The 24,001-nt window shown below is 43.8% G+C and overlaps 1 protein-coding gene and 1 long non-coding RNA gene across 2 annotated transcripts in view; both read left to right on the top strand.

Annotated features, from left to right (window-relative positions):
* LOC120990976 (NLR family CARD domain-containing protein 3-like) overlaps nt 1–24,001 on the top strand; it is a 111,332-nt gene that overhangs the window by 17,804 nt on the left and 69,527 nt on the right. The window contains 8 exon segments of the mRNA XM_040419867.1: nt 15,191–15,339; nt 15,342–15,549; nt 15,552–15,829; nt 15,831–15,884; nt 15,887–16,099; nt 16,101–16,237; nt 16,239–16,659; nt 16,661–16,818. Coding sequence (XP_040275801.1) covers nt 15,191–15,339; nt 15,342–15,549; nt 15,552–15,829; nt 15,831–15,884; nt 15,887–16,099; nt 16,101–16,237; nt 16,239–16,659; nt 16,661–16,818 — 1,618 coding nt within the window.
* Nucleotides 6,890–9,219, top strand: LOC120989856. Its single transcript, XR_005776331.1, has 3 exons — nt 6,890–7,049; nt 7,578–7,584; nt 9,209–9,219. It is a non-coding gene; the product is annotated as an uncharacterized LOC120989856 (long non-coding RNA).

The following is a 24,001-nucleotide window of genomic DNA, read 5'->3' as shown; positions in this document are numbered from 1 at the left end:
TACTTTGACCCCTGCACCCAGGAAGAGGAGAGAGGCCCCACAGCACATATTCTGGCATCATATCAGCCACCACAGGAGAAGCCACCATTTAGTTACTTTGACCCCTGCACCCAGGAAGAGGAGAGAGGCACCACAGCACATATTCTGGCATCATATCAGCCACCACAGGAGAAGCCACCATTTAGTTACTTTGACCCCTTCACCCAAACAGAGGAGAGAGGTTCCACATCAGAGATTTAGGCATCATATCAACCACCACAGGAGTAGGCCACAATTTAGTTTATTTGACCCTGCACCCAGGAAGAGGAGAGAGGCCCCACAGCACATATTCTGGCATCATATCACACACCACAGGAGAAGGCCTCTTTCAGTGATTTAGGCCTTTGGACCCAGACAGAGGAGAGAGGTCAGAGATTAGCTTCATATCCCCCAGCACAGCAGAAGACCGCTTTATTTGACTTAGGCCTCAGCACCCAGACAGAAGACAGAGGTAGCATGGCAGAGGTTATGGCTTCATGTCACCCGTTAGTTTAACCGGCCACTTTCATCTGGTTAGGCCCCGGCGCCCAGACAGAGAAGAGTTTCATTCAACTGTGGGTTTCATAAAATTTGTATCAAATAAAGAAGTGGCCCGTAGCACAACAAGACATGTTTTAGGCAGTTAATAAGGACTACTCTGCACAAGGGAGGGACAGGTCCTGTGGGATCCATGCCTGGTTCATCTTTATGAAGGTCAGCTTGTCCACGTTGGCTGTGGACAGGCGGCTGCGCTTGTCAGTAATGACGCCCCCCTGCCGTGCTGAATACGCGTTCAGATAAAACGCTGGCCGCCGGGCAGGAAAGCACCTCCAAGGCATAACATGCTAACTCTGGCCACGTGGACAATTTCGAAACCCAGTAGTTGAATGGGGCCGAACCATCCGTCAGGATGTGGAGGGGTGTGCAGACATACTGTTCAACCATGTTAGTGAAATGCTGCCTCCTGCTAACACGTTCCGTATCAGGTGTCGGTGCAGATAGCTGTGGCGTGGAGACAAAACTTTTCCACATTTCTGCCATGCTAACCCTGCCCTCAGATGAGCTGGCCGTGACACAGCTGCGTTGGCGACCTCTTGCCACTCCTCTGCCTTCACCTTCCACCTGTTCCCCTGTGACATGTGGGAATGCTCTCAAGAGCGCCTCTATCAGCGTGCGCTTGTACTCGCGCATCTTACGGTCGCGCTCCAGTTCAGGAATTAAAGTGGGCACATTGTCTTTATACCGGGGATCCAGCAGGGTGGCCACCCAGTAGTCTGCACACGTTAAAACGTGGGCAACTCTGCTGTCGTTGCGCAGGCATTGGAGCATATATTCGCTCATGTGGGCCAGGCTACCCATGGGTAAGGACAAGCTGTCCTCTGTGGGAGGCGTATCGTCATCGTCCACCGTATCCCCCCAGCCACGCACCAGTGATGGGCCTGGGCTGCCACCCCGCTGTGAACTTGCGTCATCCTCGTCCCCCTCCACCTCCTCCTCCTCATCCTCCTCGTCCTCCAGTACAGTGCCTTGGCTGGCGACTTGTGAACCTGTCCTCTGCTGCTTAAACAAACCTCCCTCTGAGCCACTTCGAACAGACTGGCCCGAAAGTGTTAGAAACGAGCCCTCATCCTCCTCCTCCTCCTCCACCTGGGCCACCTCCTCTAACATCATTGCCCTAAGTGTTTTCTCAAGGAGACATAGAAGTGGTATTGTAACGCTGATAACAGTGTCATCGCCACTGGCCATGTTGGTGGAGTACTCGAACAGCGCAGCAGGGCACACAGGTCTCGCATGGAGGCCCAATCATTGGTGTTTGAAGTGGTGCTGTTCGGCAGTACGACTGACGCGAGCGTGCTGCAGCTGAAACTCCACTATGGCCTGCTGCTGCTCGCACAGTCTCTCCAGCATGTGCAAGGTGGAGTTCCACCGGGTGGGCACGTCGCATATGAGGCGGTGAGCGGGAAGGCCGAAGTTCCGCTGTAGCGCAGACAGGCGAGCAGCGGCAGGATGTGAACGGCGGAAGCGCGCACAGACGGCCCGCACTTTATGCAGCAGCTCTGACATGTTGGGGTAGTGGTGAATGAACCTCTGCACCACCAAGTTCAGCACATGCGCCAGGCAAGGGATGTGCGTCAAACCGGCTAGTCCCAGAGCTGCCACGAGATTTCGCCCATTATCGCATACCACCAGGCCTGGCTTGAGGCCCACCGGCAGAAACCACTCGTCGGTCTGTTGTTCAATACCCCGCCACAACTCCTTTGCGCTGTGGGGCCTGTCCCCCAAACATATGAGTTTCAGAATGGCCTGCTGACGTTTACCCCGGGCTGTGCTGAAGTTGGTGGTGAAGGTGTGTGGCTGACCGGATGAGCTGGTGGAAGCAGTGGAGGAGGAAGCCGAGTAGGAGGAGGAGGCTACAGGAGGCAGAGAATGATGCCCTGCGATCCTAGGGGGCGGAAGGACGTGCGCCAAGGAACTGTCCGCCGGGGGCCCAGCCGCCACTACATTCATCCAGTGTGCAGTTAGTGAGATATAGCGTCCCTGGCCGTGCTTACTGGTCCACGTATCTGTGGTTAGGTGGACCTTGCCACAAATGGCGTTGCGCAGTGCACACTTGATTTTATCAGACACTTGCATGTGCAGGGAAGGCACGGCTGTCTTGGAGAAGTAGTGGCGGCTGGGAACCACATACTGCGGGACAGCCATGGCCATCAGCTGTTTGAAGCTGTCTGTGTCCACCAGCCGGAATGACAGCATTTCAAAGGCCAGCAGTTTAGAAATGCTGGCGTTCAGGCCAAGGGCTCGAGGGTGACTCGGGGGGAATTTGCGCTTCCTCTCTAAGGTTTGAGATATTGAGAGCTGAACGCTGCTGTGTGATATAGTGGAGACGCTAGTTGACGGTGGCGGTGGTGGTGGTGTCGGTGGCACATCCTCTGTTTGCTGCTCGGCAGGTGGCAACATTCCTCTCGAGGCGGAAGCCGAGGCAGCAGCGGTAGAGGGAGCAGGGGGAGCCTCAGCGAGTGCCTGGTTTTTAAGGTGTGTACCCCACTGCAGTTCATGCTTTGCATGTAGATGCCTGGTCATGCAGGTTGTGCTGAGGTTCAGAACGTTAATGCCTCGCCTCAGGCTCTGATGGCAGAGCGTGCAAGTCACTCGGGTCTTGTCGGTAGGACATTGTTTAAAGAAGTGCCATGCCAGGGAACTCTTTGAAGCTGCCTTTGTGGGGCTGGGTCCCTGTTGGCGATGTCCAGTAGCAGGCGAACTCTGGGGGCGGCGGCTCGTCTGCTTTGGCCCCCTGCTCCCTCTTTGGCTTCGCTGTTGTCTCGGTCTCACCACTACCTCTTCCTCTGAACTGTGAAAGTCATCGCCACGACCTTCAGTCCATGTGGGGTCTAAGACCTCATCGTCCTCTGCATCGTCTTCCACCCAGTCTCCCTCCCTGACCTCCTCCTGTTCAGTCTGCACACTGCAAAAAGACGCGGCAGTGGGCACCTGTGTTTCGTCATCATCAGAGAGTCGGTGACTCTGCTGTGGTGGTATTCCCATGTCCTCTTCATCTGGAGACATAAGTGGTTGTGCGTCAGTGCATGGTATGTCTTCCTCCACTGGGGAAGGGCTAGGTGGACGCCCCTGGGAAACCCTGGAAGCAGAGTCTTCAAACAGAAGAAGAGACTGCTGCATAACTTGTGGCTCAGACCGTTTCCCTGATATGCTTGGGGGTGATGTGACAGACTGATGGGCTTGGTTTTCAGGTGCCACCTGTGCGCTTTCCGCAGAAGACTGGGTGGAAGACCATGTGGTGAACGTGCTGGAAGCACTGTCGGCCACCCAATCGATTAATGCCTGTACCTGCTCAGGCCTTACCATCCTAAGAGCGGCATTGGGCCCCACGAGATATTGCGGTACATTCTGCCGGCTAGTTGAGGGAGTTCGTTCCCTACTGTGTGCGCCTGGGGCCGAACGGCCACGTCCTCTACCAGCAACAGAGGCTCCACGGACACCACCACGACCGCGTCCTCGTCCCTTAATAGTATTTTTCTTCATTGTTGCGATTCAACTCGCACCACAATGAAATATATTATTTTTTATAAGCAAAATCCCCTCACTGGAATACTTTTAGTCTTTTGACTGTATGGATTACAGATGGAATGACTGTTATATGTGAGTACCGCTTTCTTTGACAGATTCTAGTATGGGTACATATATGTTTTCCCAACCCCAGCACATTAGTTTGCTAATTCCAGATGTATGAAACGCAGGCCTAACTGTATCTAGTATATTGAACGCCAGATAAACTAACTTGGCCTTTTTTAAATAAAAAAAAAATTCCCTCACTGGAATACTTTCAGTCTTTTGACTGTATGGATTACAGATGGAATGACTGTTATATGTGAGTACCGCTTTCTTTGACAGATTCTAGTATGGGTACATATATGTTTTCCCAACCCCAGCACATTAGTTTGCTAATTCCAGATGTATGAAACGCAGGCCTAACTGTATCTAGTATATTGAACGCCAGATAAACTAACTTGGCCTTTTTTAAATAAAAAAAAAATTCCCTCACTGGAATACTTTCAGTCTTTTGACTGTATGGATTACAGATGGAATGACTGTTATATGTGAGTACCGCTTTCTTTGACAGATTCTAGTATGGGTACATATATGTTTTCCCAACCCCAGCACATTAGTTTGCTAATTCCAGATGTATGAAACGCAGGCCTAACTGTATCTAGTATATTGAACGCCAGATAAACTAACTTGGCCTTTTTTTAAATAAAAAAAATCCCCTCACTGGAATACTTTCAGTCTTTTGACTGTATGGATTACAGATGGAATGACTGTTATATGTGAGTACCGCTTTCTTTGACAGATTCTAGTATGGGTACATATATGTTTTCCCAACCCCAGCACATTAGTTTGCTAATTCCAGATGTATGAAACGCAGGCCTAACTGTATCTAGTATATTGAACGCCAGATAAACTAACTTGGCCTTTTTTAAATAAATAAAAAATTCCCTCACTGGAATACTTTCAGTCTTTTGACTGTATGGATTACAGATGGAATGACTGTTATATGTGAGTACCGCTTTCTTTGACAGATTCTAGTATGGGTACATATATGTTTTCCCAACCCCAGCACATTAGTTTGCTAATTCCAGATGTATGAAACGCAGGCCTAACTGTATCTAGTATATTGAACGCCAGATAAACTAACTTGGCCTTTTTTTAAATAAAAAAAATTCCCTCACTGGAATACTTTCAGTCTTTTGACTGTATGGATTACAGATGGAATGACTGTTATATGTGAGTACCGCTTTCTTTGACAGATTCTAGTATGGGTACATATATGTTTTCCCAACCCCAGCACATTAGTTTGCTAATTCCAGATGTATGAAACGCAGGCCTAACTGTATCTAGTATATTGAACGCCAGATAAACTAACTTGGCCTTTTTTAAATAAAAAAAATTCCCTCACTGGAATACTTTCAGTCTTTTGACTGTATGGATTACAGATGGAATGACTGTTATATGTGAGTACCGCTTTCTTTGACAGATTCTAGTATGGGTACATATATGTTTTCCCAACCCCAGCACATTAGTTTGCTAATTCCAGATGTATGAAACGCAGGCCTAACTGTATCTAGTATATTGAACGCCAGATAAACTAACTTGGCCTTTTTTAAATAAAAAAATCCCCCTCACTGGAATACTTTCAGTCTTTTGACTGTATGGATTACAGATGGAATGACTGTTATATGTGAGTACCGCTTTCTTTAGAGTCAAAATATTTTTTTTTTTTTTTATTGAAGTATATTAATAAAAGAACAAAAGTACATATATGTAAATGTATATATAGTACAGCTAGAACTGTTCAACACACGCAGGTGAGCGCAGTCGTAGATGAACAAATAAGTCCCTTATAGAGGGAGTGAAAAGCACAGGTCTGCATAGATGATAAACATGAGTTTACAAATTATACAGAAATAATATAGAAAAGTCAACAATAATAATAATAATAATAAAACATAAGCTCTACAATTCCTCAGAGTGTACCAAAAGAGAGGGGAGGGGGGGGGGGGTGTAGGGACATACATGAGTAAAGAGTAGTCATCTAAAATTTTGCTAAGGAGATCAGAGGGGGAGCATATATCTAGAAGACTTCCAAATACCCCATGTTTTTTCATATTTCTTTGTATTACAGGTTGTGTTATTGGATGCCGAGGCCATGATTTGTTCATATAGACAAGTTTTGTTAACCCTTTGTGTGACATCAAGTATAGTGGGCGGGTGTGGAGATTTCCATTTGGAGGTGATAGCCAATTTGGCTGAGAGGAGGATATGACAAACTATACCCCTGAGTGAGCTAGGTATATCCATGATATCTATCATCAATAATGCTAAGGAGGGGGAAGGGGAGCACAGGGTTGACTCTATGTTTGAGAGTTGAGAGATTAGGGAAAAAACTTCAACCCAAAAAGGCCTTACTATAACGTGCCTTTATTACCACAGTTCCTCCAGCATCCTGGGGATACCGACGGATAAATAGTGTGTAGCCTTTCAGGGGTGAAATACCACCTTAAGGCAGTCTTCACAAATGATTCATATTGTGTTACACATGTTATGTTTTTTGAGATATATTTAAACGCTGCTTTCCATTGCAGAGGAGAGAATTCAGATTTTAAATCTTTTTCCCATGATATCAACGGTGTAGATTTATTGAAGTTGTCTTTATTACTGAGCTGGGAATATATAGGGCGAAGGGTTTTTGAGATTTGGGTAGGTATTGACCATATCTCTAGTAATTGTCTGTTGATGGATGGTAAAGTGGGGGTTTTCAGTTAGGAAGTGCCCTGATTCTAAGGTATTTGTAAAATTCAGTGTTGGGAACCTTATATATGCTGTGTAGACATTCGAAGGAATTCAGGCTATCATTCTGATAAAGTTGGGGGATTTCTGTCAGGCCATATCTTCTCCATGTTCCTACACCCAAATCAGGGATAAGATGGTCAAGGACCGCTAATGGGGTTGGATTCGTATTGGAAAGAACCTCTTTGTTAGTGAGGGTATGATATTTTATCCAGCAGCTTAGGGCATTGGAGGCAAGAAAGGATAGTTTAGGACTAATAAACTTTTCGGATAACGAGGCTATAAGTATAGCTTTAAGGTTGCCCCCTATCACTTCTGTGGAGTCAATGTGAGTCCATTGTTTGGAGAAGTCTAATTTCCACCAACTCTCTAGGGGATTTATTTGTGACGCTAAATAGTAGTCATAGATATTTGGTAGGCTAATGCCTCCCATTTGTTTCCTGGTGTGTAGGATTTTGGATGCAATTCTAGGCTTTTTTGCCATGCCACAGGAAGGCGTTTAGTACCTTATTGCATTGCGAGAAGTATGATATAGGGAGTTTGATGGGTAGGACCCTGAATAGATAAAGGAGTTTAGGTAATGCGAACATTTGAAAAGTGGCCAGTCTACCAATCCAAGACACTTCAAATTTATCGTACTGGTCAAGGTCTTTTTTAATGCTAGATAGCAAGGAGGGGTAATTAGCTAGAAAAAGACTATGGGTTGAGGAGGTAAGGTTGATACCTAGATACTGAATTTGGTTAGGTTGCCAATCTAAAGTGAATTTTTCTTGAAGATGTTGAACTGTTTGGGGGGACAAGTTAATGGGTAAGGCTTGGGATTTGGAAGAGTTTAGCTTGTAGTAAGATAGTTGGCCGAAGTGAGTGATAATGTCTAGGGCTGAGGACAGGGAGGATGTAGGGTCTGTAAGCGTGAGTATTACATCATCAGCGTACAAACTCAATTTATGATCGCGGTCGGCTATCTGTACGCCTGATACTCTCTTCTCCATTCTTAGGGCTTGGGCGAGGGGGTTCAATGGATAAAATAAACATTAGGGGGGAGAAGGGGCAACCCTGTCTGGTTCCATTGGAAATGGAAAAAGGTTTAGACAGAGATCCATTTACCCAGACTCTGGCAGATGGGTCTTTATACAGGGCTTGGATAGAGGCAAGGATAGGGCCTTCTATCCCCATTTTGGCCAAAACCGCAAAAGAAAAAGACCAGCAAATGCGGTCGAACGCTTTTTCCGCATCGAGCGTGACAAAAAGGGCCTGGGGTCTTGCTTTTTTGGATATGGGAGAGAAGATTCAGTACCCTTCTAGAGTTTTCCTGTATCTGGCGGCCTTTGACAAAACCAACCTGGTCGGAGTTCACTAATAGAGGAATGAGGGGGGCCAATCTGGATGACAGGATTCTGGCAAAAATTTTGATATCTGTATTAAGGAGGGATATGGGGCGGAAATTTTTTTGGATCATCAGTTAGTTTGTTAGGTTTTGGTATGGTCACTATTAACGCTTCGAGCATCTCTTTGGGGAAGGATCCCAGTTCTCTGCCAGATTGAAAGGAGAGCAACATGTGCCTAGAGAGCTGATCAAAAAAGGCTTTATAGTAGGAGTTTGATAGGCCGTCTGGGCCTGGGGATTTATGTGGGGGGAGTTTTTTAATAATGGCTTTAAGTTCTTCTGTGGTTATGGGGGCATTGAGAGTTTGTAATTGGGGCAAGTAGTCAGTTGTGTTAGGCCTAACTTATCTAAAAAGGCATCAATGAGGTCTGCTTTTGGTGGTGAGACTCGTTCTTGGGGGGCTAAATTATAAAGGGAAGCATAAAAGTCTCCAAAAGCATCTGCTATTCCCATTGGGGATAGTATTTTCTTCCCAGAGGAAGGGTCTAGTAGATAGGGAATTTTAGCTTTAGCCGCTCTTTGCTTTAGACGGTTAGCCAACAAACGGCCCGCTTTGTTATCCTGAGAATAAAAGTTGGCCTGTGTTCTCTTTAAGCTAAATTCATATTTGTGGAGGAGGCATGCAGAGAGTTGGGACCTCAATGATTTGAGACTATCTGAGTGTGTAGAGGAGACTGAGACTTGTTAAGGGTCTCTATTCTTTTTATCTCATTTAGTAACTTGTTTATTTTTTCTTTACGTTCCCTCTGGAGTCTGCTACCTATTTTAATAAAGACACCTCTGATGAACGCCTTGTGGGCGCACCATAGAATAGATGGGTTACTAACTGATCCATCATTTATATGAAAGAATTCTGTTAGTTCAGATTTAAGCTCCTGAGACAGTTCAGGGTGGTCTATAACATACGTGTTATTTCTCCATGGAGAATAAGGTTTGGAGAGATGGGATTCCTTCAGGAATAAGAAATCGGGGCGTGATCTGACCATGTGATCGTGTGTATGGATGACGAGATCGTGTTTGCAATCACTGACCTGCTGGTTAAGAACATGTCAATTCTGGAGTATGATTGGCAAGCCGAGGAAAAGAAAGAGTAGTCTCTTTCAGAGCCATGCTGTATTCTCCAGATATCATATAGGTCTTCCTGCAGGAAGAGAGAATTAATAGCTCCAATGGTCTCTCTGGAGGGAGTTGTGGTATCTACTCTTGGGTCTAGTGCGGAGTTAAAATCGCCGCTCCAGATCACATGGCCAGATCTCAGCCCACGTACTTTTGCAGCTAGGCGACGAAAAAAGGAACATTGATGTCTGTTAGGGGCATAAAGAAAAACCAACGTATAATCAACATTATTAATAGAGCAAACTAAAATTATATATCTGCCATTAGGATCCAGCACTGAAGACTTCAAAGAAAAGGCCACTGAATGGCTTATGGCCACTAGAACTCCCCTTTGTTTTTTGCAGAAATGTGACTGGTAAATGTGGGGGAACTTAGGGTGGTGGATCCTATGGCCATCTGATTGGAGCAGATGGGTTTCTGTGGCACAGAAGATGTCGCACTTCAGCTCACGGATTTCCTTCCACAACATGGATCTTTTAAAAGGGCTATTCAAGCCTTTTACGTTTAAAGCTGCAACTTTTAGTACCATGCTGCAGGAGGAAATGGTAGATCTGAACGGCGAAATCCTAATATAGTGCACATGGAGATATGAAACTGATCCAGGTCACTTGAAAAAAATGATCCTTATCCCTTGACCCCTCGGAGTATCATCTAGTAGTAATTGTAGAGGAATGTAAATAGCAGCAAAAAAATAAACTTAGGGAATAAACAGAAAAGAAGGAAAAAACTATAACAGTGGAACGACACCTGATAGCCATCGGACACCATTTTGTGGGCTTGTGAGGCAGTTCTTGCCTAACTGACCGCCGAGCCCTAAACAAAATCAGGTAACGATTCAACAAGTTAACCTATTACTGGTCAGCGATGTGGTCTACGCCTGGTCGGGACCGTCTGCCAATCCATTGTAATGGGTTCCGGGCCTTTTGCTTGAAGGTCAGGAGAATCTTTAATGGAAATGTTCCATCCTTCTAGTAATTTTCTTCCTGAGTCCAGGGAAAGCACTGCATGTAGAGGTTCCTTGATGCTGGATCAGAACTTTAGTGGGGAAGGCCCCATCGATAAGGTATGTTGTGATCGCGTAAAGCAGCAGTAAAGGGGGCTAAAGCTCTTCTCTGTTTGCAGGGTTGGGGCGGACAAATCGGCGAGAAATTTGATCCCTTCATGCGGAGCAGGTAGCGGGCCTTTCTTTCTAGCTGCATTCATCAGTAGTTCCTTTCGTGTGAAGAAATGGACCCTAGCTAGAACGTCTCTAGGAACAGAGTCGGGGAGATGTTTTGGCCGGGCCACTCTATGTGCTCTGTCTAGCGTAAGATCTTTATCGCTCATGTTTATCAGGAGCGACCTCATAAGATCAAGAATATAGGCCTCTAGCTCTTTAGGTGGGAATGTCCTCCGGTATACCCCTAAGCTTGATGTTTGTTGCGGCAGGACCTGTCTTCTAGGTCCACCACCTTGTTTTTGAGTCTCTCGACTTCAGCTGTAAGCTCTTCGGTGGGCATCTACAAGCTGGTTATGCGATGCGGCGAAAGTCCCCCATTTTTGACTCTACATGAAGTAATCCGCTTGTCCGCCTCAGTTATGGAGGCGTGCAGAGGCGACAGCAAGGCCGCTATTTCTGTATGCATGGAGCGGCTTGAAGGCTACTAACATCTCCTTAATCATGCTGCCGGTCGCTAGATCATCCGTAGTGGGGTAATCTGCTAGGGACGGAGCTCTCTGATCACTCACCCCGCCGCTTCATGTGCGTGTCTTGAAGCCGTGGCTTCTGCTTTTGCGGGCTTTGGCAAGGAGAGACATCTGTGCATGTCGGGAATCAGGAGGACTGCTTCGGTCTGGTAAGCGTGTCTCAGGCCGGGTTGGGGGGAGGCTCGTCCGCTGGAGAGGAGTGGGTTGAGGAGGGTTTGAGAGGCTTGCGGGCTTCTCGTTGTACTGGAAGTAGTCGTTGGGGAGTCTTGCTCTGCTGACCTTGAGGAGCGCGTGGATGCAGGCGAAACCGCGCCATCTTGGTCTTTTATCCTCTCCACGAAGAAGTCCAGTTTCCCTTGCTTCTTAACGGATCTCGACCCTCTAACCATCTTGGGTATAAGGGGGGATGCAGTTATAAGAGTTTTGGGCGGTTAAAACAAGTGTCAGCTTGCTGTAGCTTTGCAGTCGCTTGGTAGGGCTCGGGAGCTCAACAGCTCAAGCGGCCATCTCTCTCGGCTGGCAAACCACGCCCCCCCGAGTACCGCTTTCTTTGACAGATTCTAGTATGGGTACATATATGTTTTCCCAACCCCAGCACATTAGTTTGCTAATTCCAGATGTATGAAACGCAGGCCTAACTGTATCTAGTATATTGAACGCCAGATAAACTAACTTGGCCTTTTTTAAATAAAAAAAATTCCCTCACTGGAATACTTTCAGTCTTTTGACTGTATGGATTACAGATGGAATGACTGTTATATGTGAGTACCGCTTTCTTTGACAGATTCTAGTATGGGTACATATATGTTTTCCCAACCCCAGCACATTAGTTTGCTAATTCCAGATGTATGAAACGCAGGCCTAACTGTATCTAGTATATTGAACGCCAGATAAACTAACTTGGCCTTTTTTAAATAAAAAAAATTCCCTCACTGGAATACTTTCAGTCTTTTGACTGTATGGATTACAGATGGAATGACTGTTATATGTGAGTACCGCTTTCTTTGACAGATTCTAGTATGGGTACATATATGTTTTCCCAACCCCAGCACATTAGTTTGCTAATTCCAGATGTATGAAACGCAGGCCTAACTGTATCTAGTATATTGAACGCCAGATAAACTAACTTGGCCTTTTTTAAATAAAAAAAATTCCCTCACTGGAATACTTTCAGTCTTTTGACTGTATGGATTACAGATGGAATGACTGTTATATGTGAGTACCGCTTTCTTTGACAGATTCTAGTATGGGTACATATATGTTTTCCCAACCCCAGCACATTAGTTTGCTAATTCCAGATGTATGAAACGCAGGCCTAACTGTATCTAGTATATTGAACGCCAGATAAACTAACTTGGCCTTTTTTAAATAAAAAAAATTCCCTCACTGGAATACTTTCAGTCTTTTGACTGTATGGATTACAGATGGAATGACTGTTATATGTGAGTACCGCTTTCTTTGACAGATTCTAGTATGGGTACATATATGTTTTCCCAACCCCAGCACATTAGTTTGCTAATTCCAGATGTATGAAACGCAGGCCTAACTGTATCTAGTATATTGAACGCCAGATAAACTAACTTGGCCTTTTTTAAATAAAAAAAATTCCCTCACTGGAATACTTTCAGTCTTTTGACTGTATGGATTACAGATGGAATGACTGTTATATGTGAGTACCGCTTTCTTTGACAGATTCTAGTATGGGTACATATATGTTTTCCCAACCCCAGCACATTAGTTTGCTAATTCCAGATGTATGAAACGCAGGCCTAACTGTATCTAGTATATTGAACGCCAGATAAACTAACTTGGCCTTTTTTAAATAAAAAAAATTCCCTCACTGGAATACTTTCAGTCTTTTGACTGTATGGATTACAGATGGAATGACTGTTATATGTGAGTACCGCTTTCTTTGACAGATTCTAGTATGGGTACATATATGTTTTCCCAACCCCAGCACATTAGTTTGCTAATTCCAGATGTATGAAACGCAGGCCTAACTGTATCTAGTATATTGAACGCCAGATAAACTAACTTGGCCTTTTTTAAATAAAAAAAATTCCCTCACTGGAATACTTTCAGTCTTTTGACTGTATGGATTACAGATGGAATGACTGTTATATGTGAGTACCGCTTTCTTTGACAGATTCTAGTATGGGTACATATATGTTTTCCCAACCCCAGCACATTAGTTTGCTAATTCCAGATGTATGAAACGCAGGCCTAACTGTATCTAGTATATTGAACGCCAGATAAACTAACTTGGCCTTTTTTAAATAAAAAAAATTCCCTCACTGGAATACTTTCAGTCTTTTGACTGTATGGATTACAGATGGAATGACTGTTATATGTGAGTACCGCTTTCTTTGACAGATTCTAGTATGGGTACATATATGTTTTCCCAACCCCAGCACATTAGTTTGCTAATTCCAGATGTATGAAACGCAGGCCTAACTGTATCTAGTATATTGAACGCCAGATAAACTAACTTGGCCTTTTTTAAATAAAAAAAATTCCCTCACTGGAATACTTTCAGTCTTTTGACTGTATGGATTACAGATGGAATGACTGTTATATGTGAGTACCGCTTTCTTTGACAGATTCTAGTATGGGTACATATATGTTTTCCCAACCCCAGCACATTAGTTTGCTAATTCCAGATGTATGAAACGCAGGCCTAACTGTATCTAGTATATTGAACGCCAGATAAACTAACTTGGCCTTTTTTAAATAAAAAAAATTCCCTCACTGGAATACTTTCAGTCTTTTGACTGTATGGATTACAGATGGACTGGTATTAGTAGGGGTGACACAAGCACACCCAAGTCCCTGATGTAGGATTTCTATGGCACAGACCACTATTACAAGTGATTAATGGACGTTGGGAGAGATTGTGCTGCAGCACTAGTCCCAAGATGGCCGCCGCCTATCAGCCCAGTAACATGTGCCACAAAATGGTCTGCACAACCTTTAAAAAAAATAGCCTAGGACTGTGCTGCTAAATCGCTATTGGTCTGAATCCCAGGTGTAGATGTCTGACTTGTTTGGAGCTTTGGAATGCACACTGTGGCAGCTTCTGCTGCAGCACTACAAGTCGCAAAATGGCGGCCGGCGGTCAGCCCAGGTACATGTGGATGGAAAAATCACTCTGGCCACTCTAAAAATAGCCAATCCCTATCAAAAAAGCAGCTCAGCTGCAGTTGTTCAGATGAATCACAGGTGGAGGAGAGAAATTTGCTTCCAGTTATTCAATTATCCCTGCCTATTCTCGCCCTAGCATCAGCTGCGTCTATCCCTGTTCTATTCACATCGGGAGTGAGCACGTCCCGACGTGCGCACAAGCTTATAAAGAGGCTGAGTCACATGCTGCACTTGGCCAATCACAGCCTTGCCAATAGTAGGCATGGCTGCGATGGCATCTTAGGGCAAGTAGTATGATGCATGTTGATTGGCTGCTTTGCAGCCTTTCAAAATGCGCCAAAATACATGCCGAACGACGAACCCGAACCCGAACTTTTACGAAAAAGTTCGGGTTCGGGTCCGTGTCACGAACACCCCAAAATTCGGTACGGACCCGAACTATGCTCGAACTGTTCGCTCAACACTAGTAGAATGGCATGTTTGTGATTTGTCTGAATGTAAATAGGATGAGTAAGGTCTATAAAATGTTTAAAGAGGTTTGGTTTAGCAAAACCACTTTGAAAGTGACTTATTAGGGAAGTCTGAGAAAAAGAGAGCATTAATTTTTATCCTCCATCAGTTTTCTAGACTGGAGAGCTGCATATCTCTAGAGAACCTGTTATGTCAGTACATTGATTTCAAAGGATACCACATAAGCTTCATATCAAGCAAATTAAAAACTTTTTGCCAGTTTTCTCCAGCAGATTACATTTGATGGTTGGGGGTCCCAAAAGTCAGAAACCTTATGATTACATAGTTGAATTTCACAAAGTAGTTTCATCGACTAGAAAAGTAGTTTCATTGACGTGATAAATTGGTTTTATGCTTGAATAAAATATTATATTAACAAAAATTTTCTCTCTTTTCAGAATATTCAAAATTTATAAAGAACAATAACAGGTCCTGGAACGTAGAAGTAATTTCATTAACTTCTTAATTGTAGACATGGTGAGAAGTTCTACTTTTCAGATTATTTGTGAACCTATTGCTTTGTGAACGGACACTACAGCTTGGAAATAAAGAAAAATGAGCTCCTGACATTTGGTCAACAACGAATACACCTGCAAAGTAAGAAAGAAGAAAAGTGTAAAGCCTTAAGCTCAACCAGCTTTTTGACAAACAAATAAAAGGAGGACACCAAAGAAAATCCTTGTCAGTGGTTGTAGCAGGAATTGGGAAAACAGTTTTTGTTCAAAAACTTTTGCTGGATTTTTCGAATGAAGTAGAGTATCAGCACTTTGACTTTGTGCTCAACTTCACCTTCAGGGATCTCAACTTAATTAATAAGCCAATAACTTTGCGGAAGTAATAAGTAAAAAACATGGACACTTGTCACAAATATTAGACGTTGTTTTCAGGAATAGCCATAACCTTTTGGTGATCTTGGATGGGTTTGATGAATTTAAGTCCTACAACCAGCTAGACTTGGAACAGTATGTATTTGATCCTGATGAAGAAGCAGAAATACCTCAGCTAGTTGGTAGCTTATCAAATGAGAACTTCTTCCGGAAGCCCACTGTTTTACTCACAAGTAGGCCAACAGTCATAAACCACATACCCGTTGAATGTATTGAACGCTTTTGTGATAATTACTGGATTCTCTGTTACTGAGATAGAAGAATTACTTCCAAAAGTTTTATTGAAGATAAAGAAGTGGGAAGTGAACACTTTGTGGCAGTGAAGGAAAATCATTTTCTGTTTACAATATGTTACATCCCAGCTTTTTGTTGGATAGTCTGCAGAGGTCTGAAGGAAATCTCAACGCTTCACATTGAGCAACCAAAAACAAAGACTGACATTTACTGCCATTACCTCATAGTCTTATTGAAGTATCATGCGCATCAAGTTTGGCAGCACTAAAGATGGTTCTGTATTACATGGAATTCTAGGTTTAGGTCACATTGCCTATCATTCCCTATTGAAGCATGAAACAATATTTTATGAGAAAGACCTGGAAATGTTTCATAAACTTCCAAAAGACATTGTAACAGTTTCTTGACACAACATATGTTCAGGAGCTAGGATATACAAAAAATGTCCTTTCATTTACCCATTTTACTATACAGGAATTTTTTGCAGCTTTCTATTATGCTCATGCAGAAAACATTAATGAAGACATTATGGACATAGATTTACAGAAACGTCTAGGCATTGGATCTGGATATTTGGATTTATTTTTTAGGTTTCTTTCAGGATTGCTATCAGTGCGAAATCAGGAAGTTCTTTTGAAACATCTAAATCTCGTTGAAAGCAAACAGTCAGAAATGTACACATCATGGTTAGTAAAGTCAATTGTTGGATACTGTGAATCTGGCGGCTACATCTTAAATCTACTGCACTGTTTCTTTGAACAGCAAATAAGCAGCTTGGCCAGTAGAATAACTCCATCTGTGTTACGCCTTAATGTGGAGCGATAACGTGTTCTCACCCATTGACTTTGATGTCTTAGCATATTTTTTGGACCTTGTTCCCATGGAAATTGATGAATTTGACTTAACAGCTACCCATGTGGATGCAGGCCATTTGAAAAAGTTGCAACCGTACCTTCACCGGTGTAAGAAATTATGGTAAGTGACTTCCAAATAAAGTGTATGTAAGTTTGGGTTCACATCAGCTTTTTTATTTCCATTGTTCTGCTTTGTTATAGGAGCAGAACAATCAAAATCAAGGAGTGACATTTTGCATGAAAGGATGGAAATGAATTGCGCCTGGTGACCCTATTGACTATAATGGTATCCATATGGGTTTCCACTAGAGAACCTAGCCTTTAAGGCTTCTTTCACACTAGTGTTAATGTTTTCCGGTATTGAGATCTGTCATAGAGTCTCAATACTGGAAAAAAAAACGCTTCCGTTTTGTCCCCATTCATTGTCAATTGGGACAAAACGTAAGTGAACAGAACGGAATGCTCCAAAATGCATTCCATTCCATTCTCATGCCGGAGAGAAAACCGCAGCATGCTGCAGTTTGCTTTCCATCCTGAGATGCGGAGCAAGACGGATCTTCATGACCCTCGATGCAAGTCAATGGGGACGGATCAGTTTTCTCTGACACAATCTGACACGATAGAAAATGGATTCGTCCCCCATTGACTTCAGTGGAGTTCATGACGGATCCGTCTTGGCCATGTTAAAGATAATACAACCGATCCGTTCATAACGGATGCAGATGGTTGGATTGTCAGTAACGGAAGCGTTTTTGCTGAACCCTGCCGGATCCAGCAAAAACGCTAGTGTGAACAAAATAGTGCAGCGTACTGTGTACTTCTCTTGTGTTTTTTAAAGTATCCTGTCAGCTCGTCACCTTCCCCGCCAACGCCATGCCCACTATTTTTAGACCTGGCGTGAGTGGGAAAAGATTGCAGATTGTGGCGTATTTCTGGTTATTAAATGACCCCCATAGTGTTTTGAATGCAGCAATGATGTGCCTATATACAACCTGTAACCATAATGTATGGGCTCATCACTGCAATCAGGAACGCAAAAGCCAACGTGGAGGACAGGACACTGGCACTAGGTTCCCTGCCAAATATTTATATATTTATTTTTTTTAAATCATAAATTATTTGTGCCCATCCACCACAGCAAGGTGACCTCTCTGGATGGAACCTACTCTATTGATAACTCTCTCTATGCCAACCTGCTTCTTAATTTAGTCCTTTAATCTCCACTGCGCCTGCACTGATGACCGAGATGTCTGTGCAAGCAGCGTCAGACATTCACTGCGCCTGCGCCGAATGCAGACGCGCACGGCGCAGGCGCGAGAATTCGTCCACTGGCTCAGATGGAGGATGGCATTCAAGAGGAGATGGGCGGGCTTAACGGACAAGCGGGGCGGCATACAATGTGAGTAGACCGAGCCTCTAGGTGCTGAAAAGACGCCCCCCCATAGCACCTAGAGGCTCATTAGCATATAATAAAAGTTTGTTTTTTAGTGAAACGGATCCACACACAGGTCTGAGACTAGCATTGTTAGGTAGATCAGACACTAGCAGATCGCTAGTGTCTGAGAGCTATTAGGTCAAAATGAAGTAGTAGAAACCCTTTAAAGTAAAGGGAATCTGTCAGCAGATTCCTATGGAACTGGCTGACCTGTTACATGTGCTCTTGGCAGCTAAAGGCATTTGTGTTGGTCCCATGTTCATATGTACCCACATTGCAGAGAAAAATGAAGTTTTAATATATGCAAATGAGCCTCTAGGAGCAAGGAGGGTGTTGCCATTACATCTAGAAGCTCTGCTCTCTCTGCAACTGCTGCGTCCTCTCCAATTTGACTGACAGGCCCAGGCATGATGACGTTTACACACTGCCTGGCCCTGTTCACAGGGTTTCAACCACACACAACACTATTTTTTTTATGGACAACTTATTCCAAAATTACAGACAGAGAGCCAACATTTTAAAAGGCCAGTTGGCACAGAGAGGTTTCAAATAGAGTAGATTACTATGTAGAGAGAGGTCAACTTGCCATGGTGTATGGGCACAAATTATTTTGATCAAAATATATTTGCTAAGTACCTCATACTCATTTTGTATGGTGAACATAGCATTAGTCCATGTATTCTATGTTTGCAGAGTATTGTTAAATTGTGTTTCCTTGTATTTTTGTAGTTTTAGCCATGGCAACAAGCACCTGTGCATACACTGTATTTTACAGGCTGACTAACATATTATAATGCATTGCCATATGTCTCAAGTGAAATGTTTGTACCATGCTATGACCCTATCCTGCCACCAGATGGCATCTGCTATTGACTGTGTTTCTAAGAAAGTCTGGTTCTATTTGAAGGTTGATAGCACTGTCTGTGTGCTGATAGCTCCCCTTTTTTCCTTCCTGTTTGCACAGGGGGGCACACGCCCCACATGCCCCACCATTTGGGTACTCCCTCTTCCTGGGAACAGGGGGGGGTAAGTGCTTCCAATGCAATTAAGAGGAAGGATGAGGGACCTAAGTATAGCAAGGCACATTGAGTTTGTATCATAACATGCAAGGTCTTGCATTAACAGTTGCTACAACTGTATCCATAGTGGAGCCATTACAGTAACAAGTGCCACCCGTCAGCTTTAGGAAAGAGAATCCAGAAAAGAATGTGACTTGTGGGGCGATAATGTGCACCATTTTACATGATTCTGGTGTAAAGTAAGGCTAGACAATAGTGCACCAGATTTAGGGACATTACTAAAACATCTGGGGCACAGGCGCAGGTATATTGTGGAGGCCAGTTATTGACTGCAGCAGTGACATGGGTAGCTGGGCACCTCACTTCTTCAGCACAGTAAACATTGCCCAGTGGGGACCCTCGAAGCTGGAATGGAGTAAGTGTGGCCTGATGTTTTCTCATCAGGGTGTGTTCACATATATGTTTTAATGCTATTTTTGTGCTATCTTACATCTGTGCTTTTGCTAATGCCATTTTTTTTTTATTAAGTGGTGTTCCTTGGGTCACTGGCATGCTGAAAAATGCAGCATGCTGAAGCTTTTGGCATTTTTTGGCCATTTTGACATCTCCTTGTCTATAGGGAAAAACACCAGAAAAAAATAAATAAAGGAGGGTCACACAGTGATTCAGAAAAACACTAAAAAATGCTGTGAAAACTGCATGTGGTATGGAAAAAACACAAGCTTTTTCAATGGCCAGTTTTTGAGTGGAAGAAAATGCCAGTGCAGAATCATGTTGTAGAGACTCTAAGGCCTCTTTCACACAGGCGAGATTCAGTGCGGGTGCAATGCGTTCATCTCACGCATTGCACCCGCACTGAATCCGGTCCCATTCATTTCTATGGGGCTGTGCACATGAGCGGTGATTTTCACGCATCACTTGTGCGTTGCGTGAAAATCGCAGCATGCTCTATTTTGTGCGTTTTTCACACAACGCAGGCCCCATAGAAGTGAATGGGGCTGCGTGAAAATAGCAAGCATCCGCAAGCAAGTGCGGATTGCGGTGCGATTTTAACATGGTTATAAGAGAAATAATAGCATTCTTAATACAGAATGCTTAGTAAAATAGGGCTGAGGGGTTAAAAAAAATAAAAAAATAATTTAACTCACCTTAATCCACTTGTTCGCGCAGCCCGGCTTCTCTTCTGTCTTCATCTTTGCTGTGGCAGGAGGAAAAGGACCTGTGTTGACGGCACTGCGCTCATCACATGGTCTATCACATGATCCATCACCACAGGTCCTTTTCCTCCTGCACAGCAAAGAAGAAGAAAGAAGAGATGCCGGGCTGCGCGAACAAGTGGATTAAGGTGAGTTAAATTATTTTTTTATTTTTTTAACCCCTCCAGCCCTATTTTACTAAGCATTCTGTATTTAGAATGCTATTATTTTCCCTTATAACCATTTTATAAGGGAAAATAATGAAATCTACACAACACCTAACCCAAACCCGAACTTTTGTGAAGAAGTTCGAGTTTGGGTACCAAACATGCCGATTTTTCTCACGCGCTCTGCAAAACGCGTTAAAATGTTTGCACTCGCGCTGAAAAATCGTGCATTTTATCCGGCCCAGGAAAAAAAATAGCATTCTTAATACAGAATGCTTACTAAAATTGTGGCTTGAGGGGTTAAAAAAAACAAAAAACATTAACTCACCTAATCCGCTTGTTCGCGCAGCCAGCATGTCTTCTTTCTTCTTCTTTCAGGACCTGCCAAAGGACCTTTGATGATGTAATAGAATAGATAGATAGAATCTATCTAACTTCATTCAGCAGGACCTGCACTGACGTCACTGCACTCACCACGTGGTGAGCGTGATTACGTCATCAAAGGTCCTTTTGCAGGTCCTGAAAGAAGAAGAAAGAACACATGCCCGCTGCATGAACAAGCGGATGAGGTGAGTTAATTATTATTTTTTTTTAACCCCTCAAGCTACATTTAGTAAGCATTCTGTTACCATATTTTAGAACCATTTTACCATATGTTATCTGTGGTGTTACATAGGACTGCAGGTGATTTCTACTACATTATCCATACTCATAGAGTTATTGCTATGCTATCTGTGGTGTTACATAGGACTTCAGGGGACATATCTACATAATCTGACTCAGAGAGTTATTTCTATGCTATCTGTGGTGTCACATTGGACTGCATGTGACATCTACAACATTACTTGCACTCATAGAGTTATCATGGTGTTAGCTGTAGTGTTACATAGGACTGCATGTGACATCTACTACATTATTTGCATTTAGAAAGTTATCACGGTGTTATCTGTAGTGTTACATAGGACTGCATGTGACATCTACACATTATCTGTACTCAGATATTTATCACTGTGTCATCTGTGGTGTTACATAGGACATCAGGGAACATCTATTACATAATTTGTATTCAGAGTCTGAGTACAAATAATGTAGTAGATGTCACCTGCAGTCCTATGTAACACCACAGATAACACAGAGATAACTCTCTAAGCAGTGTCATAACTAGAGTGTATGGGCCCCCAGTGTGAACTTTGGATGCCCCCCCTCCCCCCAATTTATACAAAGAGGCGGGAAATTTGTTTTTTTACAGTAAGCCCAATGCATGGCTACACTCACCCAGTCCTAACTAATAAAATCTGGTTCTACCTCATCCAGGGTGTCGCTGGTGTCGGCGTGATGTCCACTGGATCCAGAATAAGGTCCCTGTGGTGATAGAGAAAAGAAGAATAATCACATAAGGAAGGGATGATGACTGCCCCTGTGAAATCACCAGCAGGAGGCCCTGTGCTGGCCTGTAAGACTGAGCCATGCCAATGTACAGCAGGGTAATCGAAGGCATTTCCCCCGAGTGCTACCACACAGTATTAATGCCCACATTGTGGCCCCCACAGTAATTAAGCCCATCTTGTGGCCCCTTCACAATAGTTATGTCCTCCTTGCTGTCCCTCACAGCAGTTATGTGCACCTTTGTTCCTGTCACAGTAGTTATGCCCACTTTTGTGCCCCTCACTGTAGTTATGCCCAGATATGTGCCCTTCACTGTAGTTATGCCCAGATATGTGCCCCCTCACAGTAGTTATGCCCAGATATGTGCCCCCTCACAGCAGTTATGCCAGATATGTGCCCCCTCACAGTAGATATGCTCATAGAGGTGCCCCTCACAGTAGTTATGTCAAGATTTGTACCCCCTCACAGTAGGTATGCACAAATATGTGCCCTCTCACAGTAGTTATGCCATATTATGTGCCCCCTCACAGTAGTTATGCCCAGATATGTGCCCCCTCACAGTAGATATGCCCATATATGTGCCCCCTCACAGTAGTTATGTCCAGATTTGTGCCCCCTCACAGTAGGTATGCCCAGATATGTGCCCCTCACAGTAGTTATGGTCAGATATGTGCCCCTTCACAGTAGTTATGGCCATATATGTGCCCCTCACAGTAGTAATGCCCAGATATGTGCCCTCTCACAGTAGTTATGCCAGATTATGTGCCCCTCACAGATTATGTGCCCCGTCAGAGCGCTTCCGTTACATGTGAGTGCAGCGGGCCCCCTGTCTCTAAGGCCCCTGCCTCTAAGTATAGATAGCAGATGTCATGTGAAGTCCTATGTAACATTACAGTGATCTTTATGTGTACAGATAATGTAGTAGATGTTCCCTGCAGTCATATGTAATGCCTCAGATGACACAGCAATAACTCTCTGGGTACAGATAATGTAGTGATAACTCTCTGGGTGCATATAATGTAGTAGATGTTCCCTGCAGTCCTATGTAACACCATAGATAACACAGGACTGCAGGGAAAATCTCTGGGAACAGATAATATGGCAGATGTTACCTGAAGTCTGGCACTGCCTCCTTCTTTTTGATGCGAAGGTCCTCTGACCCCCCCCCCCCCCTTTTCTGGCTAGGACGCAGACTAGACATATTATTAGGTCTAGTGTGAAAACTGCAGGACTTTAGGATTTATAGAAACATAGGGGGTCATTTTTGTACTCATATACACCACTTTTGTGACGTATATCAGCTACAGATTTTTTTTTTGGACAAATCTGCGACTTTTTCCCGCTCATGTCACTCAATGACTGGTTGTGAAAAGGGGGTGTGGCATGGGCAAGGAAGAAAGCGGGCTGGCAGGCAAGTTTCATTCATAATTTTCTATGCCAGTTTTTGGCATAGAAAATGGCTTAAATCTATGTTAGCAAGAGAGCTGGTGTAGATTTAAGTTTGTCACACGGCCTGCTGGAGGAAGCACCAAAGTTGTATAGAGGCCTGCGTCTCCACATAACTTCCTCCAGCAGTACAGAGACAATTAAGACGTGTAAATCGCCGGTCTTAATAAATGAGCCCCATAGTGACCTGGAAAAAATCACCAGAAATTCTAAAACAAAAAGTTTAACATAAATGCTTGATATAAACAATAGATCATTTTCTGATTACGCATTACCTTTAGGGCTCATGCACACGACCGTATGTATTTTGCGGCCCGCAAAACATAGGTCCACAAAAAAACAACAACAATGACTTCTGTGTGACATCCATGTTGCATCTGTTTTTTTTTGCGGTTCCATTGTAACAATACCGGTCCATAAAACAGACAAGAATAGGACATGTTCTATTTTTTTGCGGATTGGACATGTGGACATACAGGCATGGAATGCATACGGAGTCATTTCCGTTTTTTTTTGCGGCCCCAATTGAAATAATTGGTTCCGCACACGGTCCGTAAAAAAAAAAAAAAAACGGACACGGACAAAAAAACACGTTTGTGTGTATGAGCCGTTAAAGAGGTTGTGCAACTTTGAATGTGTGTGTGCATAAATTTTG

This window comes from Bufo bufo, chromosome 2 (assembly GCF_905171765.1).
Source record: "Bufo bufo chromosome 2, aBufBuf1.1, whole genome shotgun sequence".
In the NCBI taxonomy this organism is placed as follows: Eukaryota; Metazoa; Chordata; class Amphibia; order Anura; family Bufonidae; genus Bufo; species Bufo bufo.
The sequence above is the reverse complement of the archived record's forward strand: the minus strand, read 5'-3'. Positions and strand labels throughout refer to the sequence as shown.